Genomic DNA, 19,502 nt, shown 5'->3' on the forward strand with positions numbered 1-19,502 from the left:
GCATACACTTTCGAGAACTGTATACATGTCTTTGTTTTATTGTAGGGCTGCTCGATTATGGAAAAAAAAAATCATAATCGCGATTATTTTGGTCACTATTGAAAGCATGATTATTCAAACGATTATTTTTGAGTTTGAATACATGATGTATTTATTCAGCATGCGTCTCCCAAAAAACAATTTGAACAATTTCAAAAAGAAATTGTTCAAATCTAAAATAATGTGCAGATATCTATCCAGCTGTTATTACTAAAAAAACATTTAATACTTTTTTTATTTTTCATGAAATTCGATTGCATTAGTTTTGTGGTCGTTTCACGCTAAAATTGAAATCGTGATCGAAATTCGATTTAATCGCCCAGCCCTATTTTATTGTTTATGTAAGGACATGGTTCCCTCCCCCTCCTCATATGTCAGGTAGAGTGGGACTCAAGAGACCATGTGACCATTCATGCTTATCTCATAACTCCACATATTCGTGCTGGGGTCACACAGAATCATAATCTCACGTTCACACTTGTTGCCTTGAATATGTGTTTTCCTGGAATGTTTCCAGTCGACCCCTTAAGTTTGATGTTTGGTCCATATCGTGTTTAGACAACCGACCTGTTTTTATGGGAGGTCTGCTGCTTGAATAGTATTTTGACTAATGATTAATTTGCTACCAACCCTTCGTAGCCCTTGGCTTTGATCCCTTGTGTTATAGCCTATGTGAACAGGTCTTTCTCGGCACCTATTTCAACATGCAATTCTTCTGTCCAGTAGCGGCAAAAACCGACGATAAAGGGGAATTTCATGTACTTTTTCCTTACGCTAGTCTGTTTGGAGTGAGCAGTCACATTTTTGGATGGAGCCCTGTTTCGACAGGCCTCAAAGGAATTTGTTGTGTTTATGTCACTATGACAATCGGGGCTCCGCTAATAATAACTGCTCTGTATCACCCAGTTACCGATATTATTTGTCAAAATGACTTTGTTGTAACCATTCTGCTGAAAAGCATTTAGCATAAGCTTGCCCTTGCCACAGTGTAAATAAAAGCGATAGCACTTGGTCTTTATTTAAACAATAGTTTTTATGCTACTGTTGTTGTTTACAATCGTGGCAAGCTACTTTAAGGCTAAATGCTCTTCACTAAGAATCTGTAAAGTCTTTTTAACATGTTGGCAAACTTATTGAAATCCATACAGGCCGATGAGATGCCTCCCAGTTTCCCAAAGCCTGTTTTTATAGGTCATAAATAGATGACCGAGCCAAAATAAACCATCGTTGATTCTGTCACAGTCAGCGCTTTAAATAAATAATTACAGAGTGCACATAGCACCATGGCTATCTATTTTGTGATAGTATGCAGGTCAGAAGTTTATTGGTCTGGATGCAATCATCCAAAACCTTTTTTTATCAACTCACGGATGTGTTTTTATAGGCCTAAAGTGTGTCGGCCCTTCATATCAGTAACAGGGTAGGTGTAGACTTTATTTTTCCCTCAAACCTTTATGGGCTCATTCAGTTGTGTTTTGTCGGCCATTGTGTTTCTGGGTGTGACCTTATTTAATGAGTCATAAATTTATTTTCGGTCGGTGACCTCAGTCGGGTTTGGCGTGGAGTCCAAGGCTTGTGCTCAACGTGCAGGATTCCTGTGCTCGCGCCTTCTCGAAAATGACCTCTCTGTAGGTGTGGGTCAAAACTACATTCCTTTCCCATCCCCTGCTGCATGACTGCACAGGAATACTTTCCCTATCGGTAGTTCTGTCTCTGTGTGACCCTTATTATAATCTACTGTCCCCCTCTGGATGGACGTATAGATACTGTACACCCCTTACTCTTTCCACTTAAAATGTGATTTATAACGGCCCGTATATATTTGAATGCCTCTGCCTATGGAACTGATCCATTCGCTGGCCCTTTCCCCTCCGTCGGTACACCCTCCCCCTCCCCCTTCTGTAAGTGGAGACCAGTAGCTGGGTAACGGCCAAGTCGCAGGAGCTCCGATAAAAGCCTTCCTCTGAGGACTGATCTGAAGGAACAGCTTGTACCGTGTGCTGAACTAAACACACACACACACACACACACACACACACACACACACACACACACACACACACACACACACACACACACACACACACACAGCAAACATGCAGGGGAGGGGGAGAGCAATGGAAAGGAATCCTTGATCCCCCCCCTCCCCCCATACCGGACATTTGCATATTCCTAACACACCCGACGCCCGGTAGGCCACCGAGTTGGAGGGGGGGAGCTGACGTCTCTCTGTTAACGCCGGCTCTCGCCATGTCGCGTTCTGGTTTAGTGTTGTTTGTAATGTGTGGAGCTGCGCTCCCTTATAAGGACAGCCAGCCGCCTCACTGTTAGCAGGGCTCTGCAGTCAGAAGTCTCGGAGGCTGACGGGAGGGTCGTGGCAGAGTCCCACGGAAGGAAGGAAGCAATCTCTGCGTAGCGGCGCGGGGCGCCGTGCAACTGCAAAGAGAACGAATCGAATGGATTCAGTTTTATACTTTTAGTTCTTCTGATATATTTTTTTTTTCTCATCAGAAATTCTGACTATTCCGAAGTTTTCGTTCTAGTCTTGACACGATTTCATGTTAAATAGGAATGCCAGTGGCTGCTAGCCCTTACCGCCCGGCTGAGATACAGCGCTTGGTTCTGCACACTATATACATTTGTGTTTGCCCTGGTTTGTTTGCTCTGTTATCCGGGGGGGTCGGCAGTAAACAGAGAGCTAGCTGTTTGAACGAGCGGTATAAAAATAGATCTGTGTATCACTGCTGTGGCCAGAGCGAGCGAGCCAGCGCTGCTATCTAACCCGCTCCCTAAAAAGGTAAACGAACACACACTTCGACCGACTCCCTTTCCAACACACTAGCTTAATATCACTCAACAGCGTCGGCCTGCTTGTCAACCCTCTTATCCTCATCCTCACACACCAACTCTTACGCACTCGCCTCCACGTATCGCCCCTTTCCATAAGCTGTATTTGTTGCCATGGCATCGCAGGGCAGTCCCAGGGCAATGTTACACAAGAGGCTTGAGTATCGCTAATCTACTCGACACTCCACGCACTAGTAAACCTCAGGCGTGAGGTATGGTGAGGAATGCCAATCTGTCTCTGATCCCTCTTCCTCGTCCTTGTCTCGGTGTAATCTACCGTCGGGTACACACTCAAACAGGCGTCCTGGCAGAGGCTCGGTGTTGTACCAGTGCGCCCCAGGCGAGTTGAACATGTACTCAGTCACTGAAGAGGGAACACTCGCCCCCCCCCCCCCCCCGAAGAGGAAATGCGTGCGGTCATTCCTCCTGCTGCTGCTTTTCTGCACTGTTTTGGCTCAACGTGTTAATACAAGCTGTATTGACAGTGGGGTCTGGGAGAATGGGAAAGCTGGCAGACGGGATATGTAGAATGTCCTGCAGGGCTCGGTGTGTTCGGACAGGGAACTGTTTTTGTCTTCTTTTTTTTTGTGTTGGTATTAGTTGGACCCCGTGTGGCACACTGCTACATTCAAATGCCCACGACCCCAACTCACAACGGAAAAAACATACCCCAGATCACTCCTATTCTGACTGATGAGAAGAATTTCCATTCATTCACTTGACAGTTGATGAAGAAAAAGTGGTTTATGGAAAGTGCATTCAACTTTAAAGACAAAACAACCCAGAAATGGCAAAAATCCTGAGTGTGCATTGAAGGACAATTAATGAAATTGTATATAGTCATCATTCCTGCAATTACTGAAATCACATTTCAGAAATAAGCGATGGATAACATTTAATATAATTTTTGATAAGAAAAAGGTAATGTGTCTCATGTGTTAAGCAGTGGGAAGTTATCAAAGTGTTGTATTCACACTAGCCCAGCTGACTGACAAAGTGTTTCTTGAAACGTTGAACCGTTGTGCTGTTTGTCAAAGGCCCTACAAACTAGGGCCGTGACCCGATAACCGGGGAAACAATCTAACTCTCCCTCCCTCTCCTCTCCCCCAGTGCCAGATCATATCAAGTCCAGGCAGAGTCCCAACTCCCGACGACACACCCACCATTCTGCACACACACTTAACACACATTCAAGGTCGCACAAACACTCACACACACGCGCGCGTGCGCACACACTCAAAACAACAATTCCTCAGCGATGCCAAGAGGGCCTGCTCAGCTCGCTGCCTGCTCCGACAAGCGCCGCCCCCTCCTCTCCGACCCCTGAGGCCGACCCTCTTGAGCTGTGACCCGTCTGACCCAACCCCGTCGCCCTGGGAACGAGAGGTCCGTTCTCCTCCCAGCCGCCAGGGGGCGCCCTCGCGCCGACACGGGAGCGAGCCGCTCTTAAAAGTAAGCCGGGCCGTCGCGAATGTACACTGTTTTGAAACTAATTTGGAAACCGTGAGCCAAGTTGCGACTACTTTTAGCCAAAACCACTTAAAAAATGCCATGAAAATGAAACCGCATGTATTGAATAACCAATGAAAGTCCCTTCTGTGCTTCTCCTTACTGTGACTCATCTTTTCTTCCATTTGCCTGCCACATTTCAATAACCTCGCTCCCTTTGCCCCCCCCCCCCCCCCCCTTTTACTTATGTTTGCACCCCGCTCCTTTTCCTCACAATGTCTTTCCCTGCTCTTTGCTATGTTCAGACTTCTGGTTTCCGTGCCCTAATCCAAATATAACGTAATGTATTATGAGTAGATATTTTTTACATTGTTGTAAATCTGAAATCTGTCATTAATGATCGTGTGTTTGCCAGGCCAGGTCATGAGTCTTAAGTTAATCCCATACTCGTTGACACGGCAACAGTCAATAACTGGATGTACGCTCTGCATATGTATCTGCTCATACTCGGGTTTGGGACATTTGGCACATTGTGTATTTTGCATGGTAACCAATTAAAAGTTGGATCTGTTATAACACCCTGAGTCTGGCTGTAGCCAAAGCCCCCCTCTGTCTGTCTATCTGACATCTCTCTTTCTCTCCCTCTGTTTCCAGACATGGCTCCCATTCGGGACTCCGTCAGCCACTCCCCTAATCAAACAGGTGACTGCACAACCCCTTTCTCCCTTTCACTGGTCATTCTTTAACACGTCTGCCCTGCACTGCTTCCTATTCCTCCTTTCCTGACACCAACCACAATTCCAAACCCCGTTCGCCCCCCGAGCACAACGAGCTACCCTGCGATCCGTATCCGTAGAGCAAGCCGGTGACTTTGCCAAATGTCGAACATGGTACAGTAGAGTATTGAGTTGTTGTCGTACTGAAGGATGATTGCAAAAAAAAGTCTAAACGTTGGCGGCCCTGTGTGTGTGTGTGTGCGTGTGTCTCTGGCTCCGTAGCAGGTCGTCCTTGGCTAAATGTTCTTTCCGACGCAGCGTGTCAACGTGACATATGCAGTCCCACAGGGGGCAGAGACGCTGATAGCGAGGGAGCGATTGAGTTGACTGTTGGTGTGAAAGAGCGACTGGGGTGAACCTGGCAGCAGGCTAGGGGTTGGCAGCCATTGTGTGTGTGTGTGTGTGTGTGTGTGTGTGTGTGTGTGTGTGTGTGTGTGTGTGTGTGTGTGTGTGTGTGTGTGTGTGTGTGTGTGTGTGTGTGTGTGTGTGTGTGTGTGTGTGTGTGTGTGTGTGTGTGTTGCATGTCCACAGTAGCAGTTAATTTAACTAACCTTAAGGGATCCGCTGAAATCCTTCCCGTCTGTTCTGATTAAGTTGATAAGAAAAGTAGCATGCATGGTAAATATAAATGACAGCTGGCACTCCTTGAAAAGTCATATATAACGATAGAAGACAGTGTCTGATAACGCAGACTTAAGTTTGTCACTCATTTCGTAGGCTCCTTCTACTCATCTCTCCAATCAATATTTGCGTAATAAATCATTTACAAGACGTTTTATTGTTATTCAAATGCAACGTGTGTGCAAGGGCTGGAGCAATGTTTGGATTTGGAGGCCTCGCTTCACGCACTGTTTAACAGACACGATCCACACTCTTGGTTGACCCACACGGGCAGGTCTGAATGAGGCTCAGTGTGGTCTCCCAGGGGGCAGCCTCTCGTGTGTCTCTTCCTCCTTTTCCTCGTCTTTATCCACTCGACGGCCCCCTCCCCCCCCCCCCCTTGGCCGCTGGCCGTGCTCTTGGCAGGCTCTCCGGTCCAGCTGAGGTGACAAAATGGTGGCAGCTGCCTCTGTGCCGGAGCCAGGCCTCCACAGGGCCGTAGATCACGAGGGGCCGCTCGCTAGGCGGCAGGGCCACGCCTCGTCGTGTAGTCCCTCGGCCCGCCGCGGGGCGACGTGGGCTGTCAGTCTGGGGAGATGTTAATCATTGAATGTTTCAGCTAGACAAAGGCCAACTCTTGTTTATATGCACTCGACTGCCGGTGTTTGATATACAATGGGGAAGAAAGTTGAATTTATGTTATATTGATGGATGCATCTTGTAGGAATTTAAGTAAAAGTACAAAAGCTTACAGTAAACTATCATTTGACATTTGTCAATTACTTTAGAAAAAATTGTCGCTTGAATCTGTCACGAATTTTGGCTTCATCTGAAGCTCATTCTGTCGTCGTCGTCGTCTCCTTCCTAACCACGCGTCCGCCCCCCCCCCTCCTGCCCAGGTCTGGAGCACCCCGGCCTGGACTCTCAGTATGAGCCGTCCCCCTGGTCGACTGGCTCTCCCTGCGGCGGCGACGGCAACAGCAACTGGGACGCGGTCCTAGTGGAGGGCAGCGCCGACAAGCCCAGCAACCTCTCCTCCACCAACTCGTCCGTCTGGCCCTCCTCCTCCTCCTCCTCCTCCTCCTCGGGCTGCGGCTCGGGGTCGGACCCCGAGCTGGCGTCGGAATGCATGGACGCCGACTCTAGCTCCCCGCTGGGCTCCGAGAGGAACCTCGCCGCCGTCTCCACGACGACGGCGGCCATGATGTCACTGGCCAACGCCTCCGCTGCGTCGTCCTCCTCCTCCGCCGCCGCCCCCTCCTCCGTGAGCACCGCCGCGGCGAGCGCGCTGGTCAACGGCGACGGCAACGCCAACCGCCAGACCTCGGGCGGCGCCCACAACGGAAACAACAACAACAACCCGTGCGGCCCCTCCTCCCACTACTCCATGGCCGGCGTCGGCAGCAACAACGGCGTCGGCGGCGGCCAGGGCAACAGGCTCGTCGGGAGCAGCGTGTGGGGGGCGCAGCCCGCCGGGAACCCTTCCGACGGCGGCGGCGGCGGCGGCGGCCTGAACCCCAGCACTTTGAACCCCCTCGCCAACCACGGTGCCTGGCCCCGCAGCCCGACCCCGAACCCGGCGCCGTGCCCCGGCCAGCGGCCGCCCCAGGCCCCGGGCGCGGCCTCCAAATCAGGCGCCGCGCCTCCCCACGACGGATGGGGCGACATGCCAGCTCAAGGAGCCTGCGGCCCGATGGACGAGGGGCCGGGCGCTCGCGGTGCGGCGACGGGCGGCGGCAGTGATGGCCAGCAGTCCCCCCACCCTCACACTGAATCCAACGGACCAAATAACACTATGATGTTGAATACTACTACGACCACGACTACTAACGCAACAGGAACCTCTAGTCTACCAAACTCTACCGGCGACGGGCCCTGGGGCTCGGCCCCGGGGCCCGCCGGGGGTCCGCTCGCCAACGGCCCCCCGACCCTGGCCCCCCACGGAGAGACGGCGCGGGGTCCCGGGGCCTTCGGTACGCCCTGGGGCGCCCCCACCCACCCGGGCGACAAAGGTCCCGCCGGCCCGGACACTGTGAACCCCCAACACCAGGCCGGGCCCCCCGCCGCTCACAAGAGTTACCACCACGCCGGGGCCCCCCGCTGGGAGCAGGGGCCCGGCGGCAGCCCCGCCCCCGTCCCGAGCGGCATGCCCTGGGGGAGCGCTTCCAGCCCGGCGCCCGGCCCGGGGGGACAGGGCCCCCGGCCCTGGGGCGGCGGCGCCTCGTCCTCGTCCTCGTCCTCCTCCACCTCCTCTGGCTCCCACAACAAGACGACCAACGGGGAGTGGGGCGCCATGCCCCCCGGGAACAACCACGCCGCCGACGCCGGCGTCCGCAAGGCCAGCTCCTCCAACAACGGCTGGAAGAGCCTGGAGGACGACGCCCTGGGCGTGGGCGGCGGGGGCCCCCCTGCGGCCCCGGCCCCTGGCGCCTGGGGCCGCTCCGGCGGCAGCGAGGGCAGCGGCGAGAGCTCCGGGGGCCGCTCCGGCAGCGACAAGGACGGCCAGCCCCGGGGCCCCAACCGGCGGAGGCCCCCCCCTCCGGCCGCCGCCCCGCCGGCCCCCCCGGCCCGTGCCGACGTGGACCCCCGGGTGCTGTCCAACACCGGCTGGGGCCAGACGCCCGTGCGCCAGAACACCACGTGGGACGTCAACTCCCCCGCCAGCCACCCGCCGCCCGGCCCCCGAGGGGAGGACAGGAAGCCCGGCGGCGGGGGGTCCGGGTGGGCCGGGGGGCAGCCAGTGGCCCCCTCCCAGACCAGCTCCGGAGGTAGGCGCGCTCGGGTGGTTTCTGTTTGGGGACACGTAACTGAAGCCCTAGCATCGGATGGCTGTCTCACTCGTTGTCTGTGTCTCTGTATCCATCCCATAATATATATTCCCTTCTAGTCTTTATTCACTCCTTGCTTATCCACGTTGGACTTGTTTCCTTCCAGGTTGGAGGGAGGGACCCGGGAACTCGGGCCCAGACAAGGGGGGCCCGGGCTGGGGAGAACCCAGGCCCAACCCCGGCTGGGACAACAACACCAAGGGCGGAGGGAGCGGCGGCCACGGGGGGCGGGACGACGCCTCGAGCTACAAAGGGGGCAGCGGCAACACCTGGAGCAACAACCCCAGCCGGGACGACAGGTGACTCACCAGCCCTCCACGGAGGGGTCTGCCCTTTGGCAGCGCGCTCTCTCTCACACCACGCCTGTGTCTCCCGCTGTGTTCCTCACGCCTCTGGGTCCTGTTTCAGGTCCAACACCTGGACCAACGCGCCCAGGCAGCCCCGGCAGCAGCAAGGCTGGGGGGGCGGGGGCGGAGGCGAGGGCTGGGGCAACGGGGGTGGAGGCGACTCCTCCTCCTCCTCCTCTTACCGGGGTGGGAGCAACAACCACTGGGGAGACGCCCAGAAGGGAGGCGGCGGCGGCGGCGGCGGCGGGGGGGCCTGGGAGGGCGACAGCGACCGCTCAGGCTCCGGCTGCTGGAGCGACCCTAGCCGCGCCAACGCCAACAACGGCGGCGGCGGCGGCGGGAACACGTGGACCGGGAGCAGCGCGGCCAACACGCAAGACCAGGGCAACCACAACCAGGGCTCCAACAGCTGGGGAGACCCCACCGGCCCCAAGCCCGCCCCTCAGGGTAGGGGCCAGGGCTGGGGGGAGCCGCAGAAGCACCACCACGGGAACCAGAGCTGGGGCGAACCGCCACCCAAGACCTCCAACCCCTCCAACGAGTGGGGCAAGGGCCCCGAGCCCGTGGCCAGAGGAGGCCAGGGCCCCACCAAGCCCACAGGTGATGCATCCTTTATCTTATTGATGTCAGCATTGGTGCAGACTAGGGCTTTGACTTTGGCCCAAAAATCATGTTCAAAGTTCTTTGTATATTAATATTTGAATATATTCGAATATTTATTAATAATATTTTGACTATTAAATGCCTTCGGTAAGACCTGGATTGGGCTTTGCGAGGTTTGTTTACCGGCGTTGCTATGGTTACCGGTCTTGCGCGTTCCAACGGTTTATTAGGTTTCTAATAAATCGCTGTCTAATCAATACTTCATTCACTGCCTCTTCCGTGGTCGTTACAATATTATGAAGAGACTGCGTCGGGTTCTCCGACGTCTCTCCCTCTTGGCCTGCCCATAACAGGTTCCAATATTACGGGCTGCCTAATATTCGTTCGAATTTTGATGTATTTCTCGATATTCGAGTTATAATCGAATCACGAAGTTCGGAGTCAAAGCCCTAGTGGAGGCCCTTCCAGAGCACGCGAGGCCTCAGCACCCCTCCCGCCAAGAGCCGGTCCGGCTGAAAGTCGTTCAGATGTTCGTTGGTTCATGCGTGCAGAGACTGCTTCCATTTGTGTTACCTTGGGGCTTTGGCGGTTTGCCTAAATGGTTTGCGCATCAATACTTAATGCCGCTCTACTGACCCCCTCTTGCCTGTTAAGTAGACGCACCGCTGACATAAGATAAGATTCATTTGGGAATATAAACTAAGGTGTCGTTGAACACACCTCGTAAAGGTCCTCTTACCTCAGGCAGAGGGGATTATGATACGTTTAGATCGTTCTCATTGCAGCCATAATTTGGAGACGTACTTTTGAGGTTTCCCTGTTTGAATACTAAAGTATTCTATCACTCTTTCTGAGAAAGTTGGGATCTTAAAGGGATCTGTAGCATTGTTATGTTACCTTAAGCAGTCTATATTCACGTACCGCAGTGCAAGTATACGCTGGCTTGTACCGACTGCCATCAAGATTAATAAGGATCATTATCTTTTAACCAACGATCCCGATCAATTCAAAAGGACCTTAGGTCTCACCGTTTAACTGAGGAGCTGAGGATTCAGAAAACAGGAGTCACGTGGTAATGCTGGTCCTATGAGACGCAGGCTGCCCTCTGACCTCTGACCTGTGTGCTGCAGGCTGGATGGGAGGTCCCATACCCGCGGGCTGCCAGAGGGAGAAGGAGGAGCCGGCGGCGACCTCTGGGTCCGGCTGGGAGGAGCCCTCCCCGGAGTCCATCCGACGCAGAATGGAGATAGACGACGGCACCGCTGCCTGGGGGGAGCCAGGGAGGAACCCAGGTGAGAGGTCGCACCCCCCCGGCCCACTGGGTCCTCTGATGCACGGGCCATGTGTCAAAACTTTGGGCAGGCGCAGGTGCGAGACATTGGTGTCAAAAGGTAGGGGGAAGAGTAGGAAGTGTTCAGGTAAAGTGCAGATACCTAAAAACTGTATTGAAGTACAATGACAAAGTACTTCGCTTTGTTACTATCAACCTCTGCAAGGGACTAATGTGGACACGTGTCTGTAAGTGATCAAGTCTACAGCGTGATGCACTGTGATCTTATTCATGCATCAGAGAAATATACCTTTTTCTACCTTTTGCTGTCTATTGGTTAATGGTTTGGGTCCAACCAAGTCTCACTCAAGGAGAAGTCTCACGAGAGTTGAGTTGTTGAGAACGGAGGGGGAGGGGGAGGGGGAGGGAGAGAGACGGAGGGAGGGTGGAGGGGGGGGGGGGGGTTGTGTTGGCCTACAGAAAGCTTAGTGTTATCTAAAGATTAGGGTAAAGGACCATTGACATGATAATGACAATAGGGACTTTGCCTGCAACAAATCAACAACAAGACTTCCGAGCAAGCCGTACCCTAGAGAGAGGGCTTCAGTGGACACAATAACAAACAGACCAGGATCAAGGGAAAGGTGAAGGATAGAGTTGTACTTCTCTCTGGGGATCCTTTCCGTAATGTCAGACTATTATCCGAGCCTGTTTGTGTCAAAAACGAGCCCCTTTCAGACGTTAATATCTGATATGGGGTCCAGGTTGAAAAACATTAAAGTTCTCCTTTAATCAAATGTCTGTATTAAACAAAGATGTATTTTTAGTGTGGGCATTTTTTTTTTACATTTTACTAAAACTTCTGCTACAGGTTCAGATGCCTCCTCGTGCTTGCCATTGAGTCGTGTTGTGCCTTTTCTGCATGAATAAACTTGACCCTTGAACCGTTTTATCTAGGCAAATACAACGCAGGTGGACCTTCAAACACGTGGAACAAGAACAGCCAATCAGAGCAAGAGCCCATGTCTCATGGCCCGCCCCCAGGACACCAGCTGCACCAATCACAGGGGCCGATCCATGCCCCTCAGCCGATGCAGACTCAAGCCCCGGAAAAGACCTCTAGTGCTGGTAGGCACACACACACACACACACACACACACATGCCCTCCAACCCCCCCTTTGTGGCCTACTCACTATAAAGATGTGGGCCAATCTTATTTGAGTCTTCCATTGTTATTTAATTATATACGTAAAATCTTTGTTTATAAAATGTCCACATGGAATCTTATAAAGTACCGTAGGCGGATGCACGGGCAACATTTGTTCACCAACTTTAATCTAAATAACTGGAGCCAGTAATCCTTTCCTGTCAGCAGTTCGAAGCTGAACCATTGCTCTCATATTTCTGAAGCCGCGTTCCCGTTCCCCTTTCCATTGTTGTCGCCAAGCCCGACGTTCACGCTCAGAGCGGCACAATGCGCAAGACAGCGAGGACCGACGAATAACACCAGGAGGGCCTCGTCTCCGTCAGTGCCGTGTCCATTTCCCGTTTCAGCCCGCTCAGCCGAATGCCGGGCTGGGTCGGTCCGGTTACACATGCGTTGCGTCCTCCACTCCTGTTCCTCCCCTCTCCTCTGGTGGGTCGGCCACCATCCCCAGGGTGTCCCCATCTCCAAAGCGCTCCCTTTTGCTTTGCTTGTGTTCAAGTCTATTTTACATGTGAAACTCTAAAATAGATAATCTCAAAGTATGAGTCTTCATTAGGCTTGGAAGTTATCACAATATACAAGGGTCTTCAGAAATACTAACGGTATTATTCAATACCAAAACAAATAACTGCTCTTTCTATCTTTGTCCGACATCTTAGGAATACATTTTTATGATGTTAAAATATAAGTTTGGAATCGGGTCATATAAAAAGTCCAACACAAGGTCTTTGCCGTTGCGCTGTGGTTGAGGTTGAAGTAAGCGAGTTCGCCACCGATTAGTGTCTGTCACAGGTGGGCTGAGTTCCTCCGCATTCGACCGGTTTCAGAGTAAAGACCGCCCAGCCGTAACGCTGCGACGGCAAACTGAAAGTGACATTTATAGCAGCACGCCTCTTCTGTGGAGCACGTCTCAACAGCGGGGGGAAGTATTTATTTGGATTGATTTAGAAATATATTGACATATATTTAACCGTTACTTACACTGGGATTCAGTGGTCTAAAGAGGGGAAGTAAAGGTGTGATCCACCGTACGAGTTTCCAGTGTCGAGCGCTGTGTGTGAGCCAGGGCCTCCATGCGAAGCCGTCGGGCTGCAGCACAAAGTGCTCGGCCCTAAGCGATAGCCCAGCTCAAATGTAATTAACCCGGATACCTCTGGCGTTTCCAAATGTTCCCGATGGATATTACTGCAATATTATTAAATATCGCTGTTCAAAAGGGTTTCCCCACCAGCTCTTTATCAGTTAGGTCAGGTAAAGAAATGAGGTCAGTGGAGCTCCGTTAAGTACGGGTGTTAAGTTATATGACTGTACTTAATACAGGTTAAACTGACTTAATACAGGTTAGACTGACTTAATACAGGTTAGACTGACCCAACATGGACTGTATCTAATACAGGTTAGACTGGCCTAATACAGGTTAGACTGACTCACCACAGACTGTATATAATCCAGGTTAGACTGGCCTAATACAGGTTAGACTGACTCACCACAGACTGTATATAATCCAGGTTAGACTGGCCTAATACAGGTTAGACTGACTCAACATGGACTGTATCTAATACAGGTTAGACTGGCCTAATACAGGTTAGAGTGACTCACCACAGACTGTATATAATCCAGGTTAGACTGGCCTAATACAGGTTAGACTGACTCACCACAGACTGTATATAATCCAGGTTAGACTGGCCTAATACAGGTTAGACTGACTCACCACAGACTGTATATAATCCAGGTTAGACTGGCCTAATACAGGTTAGACTGACTCACCACAGACTGTATATAATCCAGGTTAGACTGGCCTAATACAGGTTAGACTGACTCACCACAGACTGTATATAATCCAGGTTAGACTGGCCTAATACAGGTTAGACTGACTCACCACAGACTGTATATAATCCAGGTTAGACTGGCCTAATACAGGTTAGACTGACTCACCACAGACTGTATATAATCCAGGTTAGACTGGCCTAATACAGGTTAGACTGACTCACCACAGACTGTATATAATCCAGGTTAGACCTTCCTTGACGTCTCCCACGCTTCTCTCCGTCTCCAGGCTGGGGCGAGTACCCCGCGCACAAGGAGCCCTCCTCGTGGGGGGAGACCCCCGCCCCAGCGCCCTCTGTGTCCGTGGACAACGGCACATCGGCCTGGGGGAAGCCCGTGGACAGCGGCGTCGGCAAGAACGGCGGCGGCGGCGGCGGCGGTGGCGGCGGCGCCCCCAACTGGGGGGAGGAGCACGCGCGGGACCAGCCCAGCGGCAGAGAGCCCGGCCCAGGCTGGGGGGGCGGGGGCCAGCAGCAGAAGACAGGTAGGCCCCGCTAAAGACCGGAAGGAGGTCTAGCCCCCCTCCACCGCTTAGATCAAGAGGCCGCTGCTTGGCTCGGGTAATTTGCACAGGCTGAATAAAAAAAATGATACGCTAAGGAAGGATGGAATCATCCTGCCTTCCTCCCAGACACCGTGGACTGGATCCATGGCACTAGGCACAGGTTCCAGACGGCCGTCAAACAGATAACACACTCCCGGTTCCATCAAAGCACGCTGGGTCGTTGTGTCGCTGATTGTCACCGGTCGACTTGGATCCAGATTGTAAACCGTATTTTGTTGAGCTGCATTGGTTTGGTCGGCCGCCCGATGCCCCACGCTCACTCTCTCCCCCCCCGTCCTGTGCGGTGCTAGGCGTGAAGCCCATGGAGACGTGGGGAGGAGACGACCAGTCCTCCAGCTGGGACCAGGAGGAGGAGGTGGAGATAGGCATGTGGAGCAACACGGGCGGCCAGCAGGACAGCCGCTCCCACGACCACAACACCTGGAACTACAAGCAGAAGGGCCCCAACAAGGTACGCACCGCGGCCCCTCCTTCAGGGTCCACCGTGTGGAGGAGCCCTTCGATCACCCACCAGGCGCGTGGGTGATCGAAGTGTATGAAGTGTATGACGTGATGCCGTCTTATGTTAGAAGGTAGTCGTGAGTGAAGGTCCCCCTCTAGCTTAGATGTGGGTACTGGATCTGATGTGTTTTTGGTTTAATGCTCATGGAGGTTTGAATCGGGTGTGCTGTCCTTCCAGATGCACAAGTCGGTGAGCAAGCAGGACGAGCCGTGGATGAAACCCTTCACCAACCAGTTCAACAACATGAACTTTCCCGTGAGTCGCCCAGGGCTATTTATAAATCACCCCCTTCGCTTCCATCGAAATCGACTCACCAGTGGAGAGAGGAAAGGGACTATTTTTAGACTCCTCTTAACTTCTGTTGTTCGGCAATTCCTGATATTATTTGACGTATAATAAAACGGATATTATACTGTAGAAATCATCGTTTTGTAGTTTGTCGGACTAAAACGCAGAATATTTGTACATAACGTATACAAGCTTTGATTGCTTTATTCAATATCGTTTGTTAAATGAACGTATTGTTCAGCTTGTCGTGCAGAGCACGCACGTGTTATGATAGCACTGTGCACGTGCTATCATAAGGACATGTCACAGCTCCACGAGGCACGGGCAGGTCGGTTCACGGCGTGATCTGACCCTGATGTTTGTGGCTGTGTCGTGTCTCCCCCCTCCCCTCTCCAGAGAGACTCTCCTGACGACTCCATGAAGCCGGGCGGTGGGGGCATGGGGCAGGACAAGCGCATGGACATGGGCCCCATGGGCGACTACAACGGCATGATGGGCAAGGGCCACGGCCCGCGCCACCAGCTCCACAAGGATCCCCCCATCGACCGGGGCCCGTACTACGACAAGGTAGGCCCGGGGAGGGGCGGTGCGCTGTGGGCTGCAGTGAGGCCGGGACAACGCGTCGACGTCATCGATGACGTCGACGCATAAATTACGTCGGCGCGAAAAATGTGCGTTGATTTCGAAAAAACCCAAAACAAAGATGGCGCCTCGTTCCTCTAAAGTATGGGAATTCTTTAATGTAAAGGGAAACGATTCCGTGATATGTCGTCTTTGCAAAATGGAGATGGCTTTCCATTCTAGCACCAATAAACATGTCTTGCAATGTTAAGGAATTCATGTTTTTTTCATTCAGATATGTAAATCAACATGTATAAATTGCTATTAGTCAATTAATGGGGAGATAATCGAATCGGACTGAACAAAGGAATCGTTAGATTAATCGTTGCGTCGAAAGAATAATCGCTAGATTAATCGTTTAAAAAGTAATCGTTTATCCCAGCCCTAGGCTGCAGTGAGGGGGTTCATAGCGCCACCAAAACACTTGAATAAAACCTCTTGGAGGACAAGTGCACCTCGTGCTTGGTGGAATGTTCATCGGGTTGGCTCCTCTGCCCAGAGCTCGATGCTCCAGGCTGAGGCGACTCGCCTCGTTTGAGACCGCTTTAGAATAGTGAGTGACAGAGTAGGGGAGCTGACTATCGGTTTTCACACTGGCATCGCAATGTCGTCGGGCTAGCTTCACAGTTGTTTGCTGACGCGTCACAAGGGCTTGGAATGGCCTAACTGGCTTCTGTTGGCTATGACGCCATGTTCTGCCGATTTGTATTCTCAGGCCTGTGCTGCCCCACAGTGGTAGGCCCTTATACTGCACTTGACCTATTTGCCATGGAAGGAAAGGGGGTTATATTTATCAAGTGGCATTACTGCCATGTGGCTACGGCTTAGAACGTTGCATATCGACATAAAGATGACCCAGACACGCATGCACAAGTGTCTGTGCTGTCATTATCGATAGCCTTTAATCTTTTATGCTATTCTGGGCCATGTTGACTCTCCTTTAGTTTGGTTGTTGTCTTGGCAACTAGCTTCTGCTTTTCATCTTACCCTCTCCACTGTGCTAAAGACTGACTTCCCCTTTTCTCTCTCATCAACCACATTTTTTTTCTTTCACTCTTTTATTCGTTCTTCACCTACATTTCCTATTCTTCATGATTTCGATTTGGCTCTGCTGGCTGCCGTCCCTCTGTGCCCCTGGCCATCTGTGTCTTCTCTTCCGCCTCTGCAGCTGTCATTTTCCCCCCTCCGTCTATCATAACTCCGCCCGTGAGATGTTCTCCTCCAATCGCAGCGAAAGCTGTGCACAGCCAATCGGCTTTCACCTTTCTGGGCATGCATGTGTAGTGTAGAGAAGGAGCCGGGAACGTGGTATTGCCCTGTGAGGTTTATTTTTGTAACTTTGCAGTATGAACCTCGAATGGGAATGTTGGAAAACCTCTTTCATAAAGATTAATTTATTAGACTAATAAACGTAACAAATAGTTGCAAAAACAAATGTTGTGACATTGATCGTTATGCGGGAAGGGAGCCCAGATGTTATCGGGCTTTTTGTTATTGTAACACAGACTTTCCGACTCATTTGCTGCCCAAAGAAATGTAGCCGCAGCTTGCTGGTAAACCAAAGCCTGGGGTCGTATGTCGGGATAAACTGGGGGTGGATGTGTGTTATCCACACTGGGGTTACTAGTCTGTTATTATCCACGCACGCACGCGCACACACACACACACACACACACACACACACACACACACCCCCCCCTACCTACCTCTTTAGCCACACAGATACACACACCTTTATCCACAGATATCTCATAAATGCCTGCCTATCAACAATATAAAGCTCTCTCAAAGTTCTCATCAATGCTTCTATCTGATGTCATCTCCATCAAAGTGTTACCATAGTGACGGTGAGCCTGACCCTCCTGTATGGGCTGTGGGCACGCGGGCCCCTTGGGCCCACAGTGTGTGTGTGTGTGTGTGTGTCTCAGTGGATCCTGACCCCTGCTCCTCTTCCCTCCCCAGAATGTTAACCCCATGCTAGGCGGCAGCAGCCTAGCCCAGGGCCGCGGGCCCCAGCTCCCTCCCCAAACCAACCTCCGTAACCAAGTGCCTCCACCCATCCTCCCCTCTCAGGTGACACTCCCCCCGCCCTCCCTCCGCCCACACACACACCGTCCCCCACAGGTATGGAACGAGGAAGGGGTGAGGCGGAAACAGAAGGGCGGCAGGCGCTCAGGAGGTGGAGCGGGTCGGCTGGAAACCGGAAGGTTGCCGGTACGATCCCCGGCTCCTCCTAGCAGAGCGCCGAGGCGTCCCCGAGCGAGACGCCTCGCCCTGACTGCTCCTGACGAGCCGGCGGTCACCCTGCGCGGTCGACTCCGCCGTCGGCGTGTGAACGGGTGACTGAATGGTTGCGAGGCGCTGTCTGATAAATGCGTCAGCAAAAGCCCCTCAACGTAAATGAAATCCTAAATCCTGCTTTAAAGTGTGATCTGTATGATTCTCCCCAGGTTCCACCCTCCCTGTTGAAGTACCCAGGGGGGACCGGAGCCCTGAACCCCCTGCTAGGACCCCAGCAGATGGCCGTGCTCAACCAGCTGTCCCAGCTCAACCAGCTCTCCCAGCTCAACCAGATCGGCCAGTTGCAGGTAAAGGACCCCGTGGCGACTGCGCTCGTATAGCCGTGTTGTGCGATTTAAACGGTGGGACAGATGACGACGAACGGACGTCGAGTGGAGGCTCATCCTTTCTGAAAGATCATTGATCAGTGGTGGAAAGAACACCTCGAGTGTTTGCCCTCATCAAGATAGCTTCGGCACAACGTTCTCCTTCGCGACTGGCCCCCAAGCCCTGTGGCCGCTATAAAGGAGTCTTTTGAAACTACAGTTGTGCGTCTGTCTTTCAAACAATGGTCCCCCTTCATCGTGCCAAAGGAAAACTGGTGACTCAGTGATAGGTGGAGCAATGACCCCTCATTCTACCCTTTCCCTGCACAGCGCTTCCTCCTGCAGCAGCAGCAGCAACAACAACAACAACAGCAGCAGCAGCAACAACAGCAGCAACAGCAACAGCAGCAGCAGCAGCAGAAAGCTCAGAGCCAGAGGAATATGTCCATGGGACGGCATGCTGAACAGGTACAGGTATGCATCTTCTCCCGCTGCCGTCGGTATCGAATGTCTGCGTTGAACAGAGCCCACGTCCCTTCAGCCCGGCTCCATTTCAGCATCACGGCTCCGGGACTGTTTTTAGTTGTTGAATTCGATCTTCCGCTAGTCAATGTTTCATGGAACATTTGAATGTGACCCTGACTGTTGTTGTTGTTGTTGCCCTCCCTCAGACTCGTCCGATTGGTTCATCCCAGATGATGCAGCCCCCCCGCCACCTGGACCCTGTTCTGCTCAAACAGGCCGCGGCCCACAAGCCCTACCTGGACAACTACCTGGCCCACAACGCCCCGGAGCTGCAGAAGGACTCGGTCGCTCTGGGCAACATAAGCAACTTCCCTTTAGGTGAGACGCACTGAAAGGACTGGAAACGGGGACTAGCCCAACGCGTCGGAGAGAAGGGGTTCTCAACCGTTGTCTTCCTGTCCCCCCTGCAGCCTTGAACCCCAACCTGAATGTATCCCTTGACATTGGCGGCACTGGAGGAGGGGGCTACAAGGAGCCCCCCCAGTCTAGGATGAAGAAACTCTGGGCCACCGACCCTCTGGAGCAGAACAGCAAACCTGGTACAACCCTCTCCCACCGCAGCGGCGCTTGATACAACCTCGACCAGCGGTCTTTTTATTCA

General features: G+C 52.6%; 1 protein-coding gene across 5 annotated transcripts in view; it reads left to right on the top strand.

Moving 5' to 3' along the window:
* LOC115559536 (trinucleotide repeat-containing gene 6A protein) overlaps positions 1 to 19,502 on the top strand; it is a 50,224-nt gene that overhangs the window by 19,855 nt on the left and 10,867 nt on the right. For 3 of the 5 annotated variants that reach the window (XM_030378364.1, XM_030378354.1, XM_030378371.1), the window contains exons 4-19: positions 3,997 to 4,338; positions 4,990 to 5,037; positions 6,611 to 8,479; positions 8,646 to 8,838; positions 8,948 to 9,486; positions 10,620 to 10,781; positions 11,717 to 11,887; positions 14,024 to 14,278; positions 14,650 to 14,810; positions 15,039 to 15,116; positions 15,546 to 15,716; positions 17,733 to 17,843; positions 18,221 to 18,358; positions 18,707 to 18,850; positions 19,048 to 19,219; positions 19,312 to 19,440. In XM_030378364.1, the coding sequence (XP_030234224.1) occupies positions 4,992 to 5,037; positions 6,611 to 8,479; positions 8,646 to 8,838; positions 8,948 to 9,486; positions 10,620 to 10,781; positions 11,717 to 11,887; positions 14,024 to 14,278; positions 14,650 to 14,810; positions 15,039 to 15,116; positions 15,546 to 15,716; positions 17,733 to 17,843; positions 18,221 to 18,358; positions 18,707 to 18,850; positions 19,048 to 19,219; positions 19,312 to 19,440 (4,339 nt within the window). In that variant the 5' untranslated portion in view covers positions 3,997 to 4,338; positions 4,990 to 4,991. The remainder of the gene's footprint in view (positions 1 to 3,996; positions 4,339 to 4,989; positions 5,038 to 6,610; positions 8,480 to 8,645; positions 8,839 to 8,947; positions 9,487 to 10,619; positions 10,782 to 11,716; positions 11,888 to 14,023; positions 14,279 to 14,649; positions 14,811 to 15,038; positions 15,117 to 15,545; positions 15,717 to 17,732; positions 17,844 to 18,220; positions 18,359 to 18,706; positions 18,851 to 19,047; positions 19,220 to 19,311; positions 19,441 to 19,502) is intronic. The other 2 variants (XM_030378382.1, XM_030378393.1) reach the window with 2 other exon arrangements.

This window comes from Gadus morhua, chromosome 2 (assembly GCF_902167405.1).
Source record: "Gadus morhua chromosome 2, gadMor3.0, whole genome shotgun sequence".
Taxonomy (NCBI): domain Eukaryota; kingdom Metazoa; phylum Chordata; class Actinopteri; order Gadiformes; family Gadidae; genus Gadus; species Gadus morhua.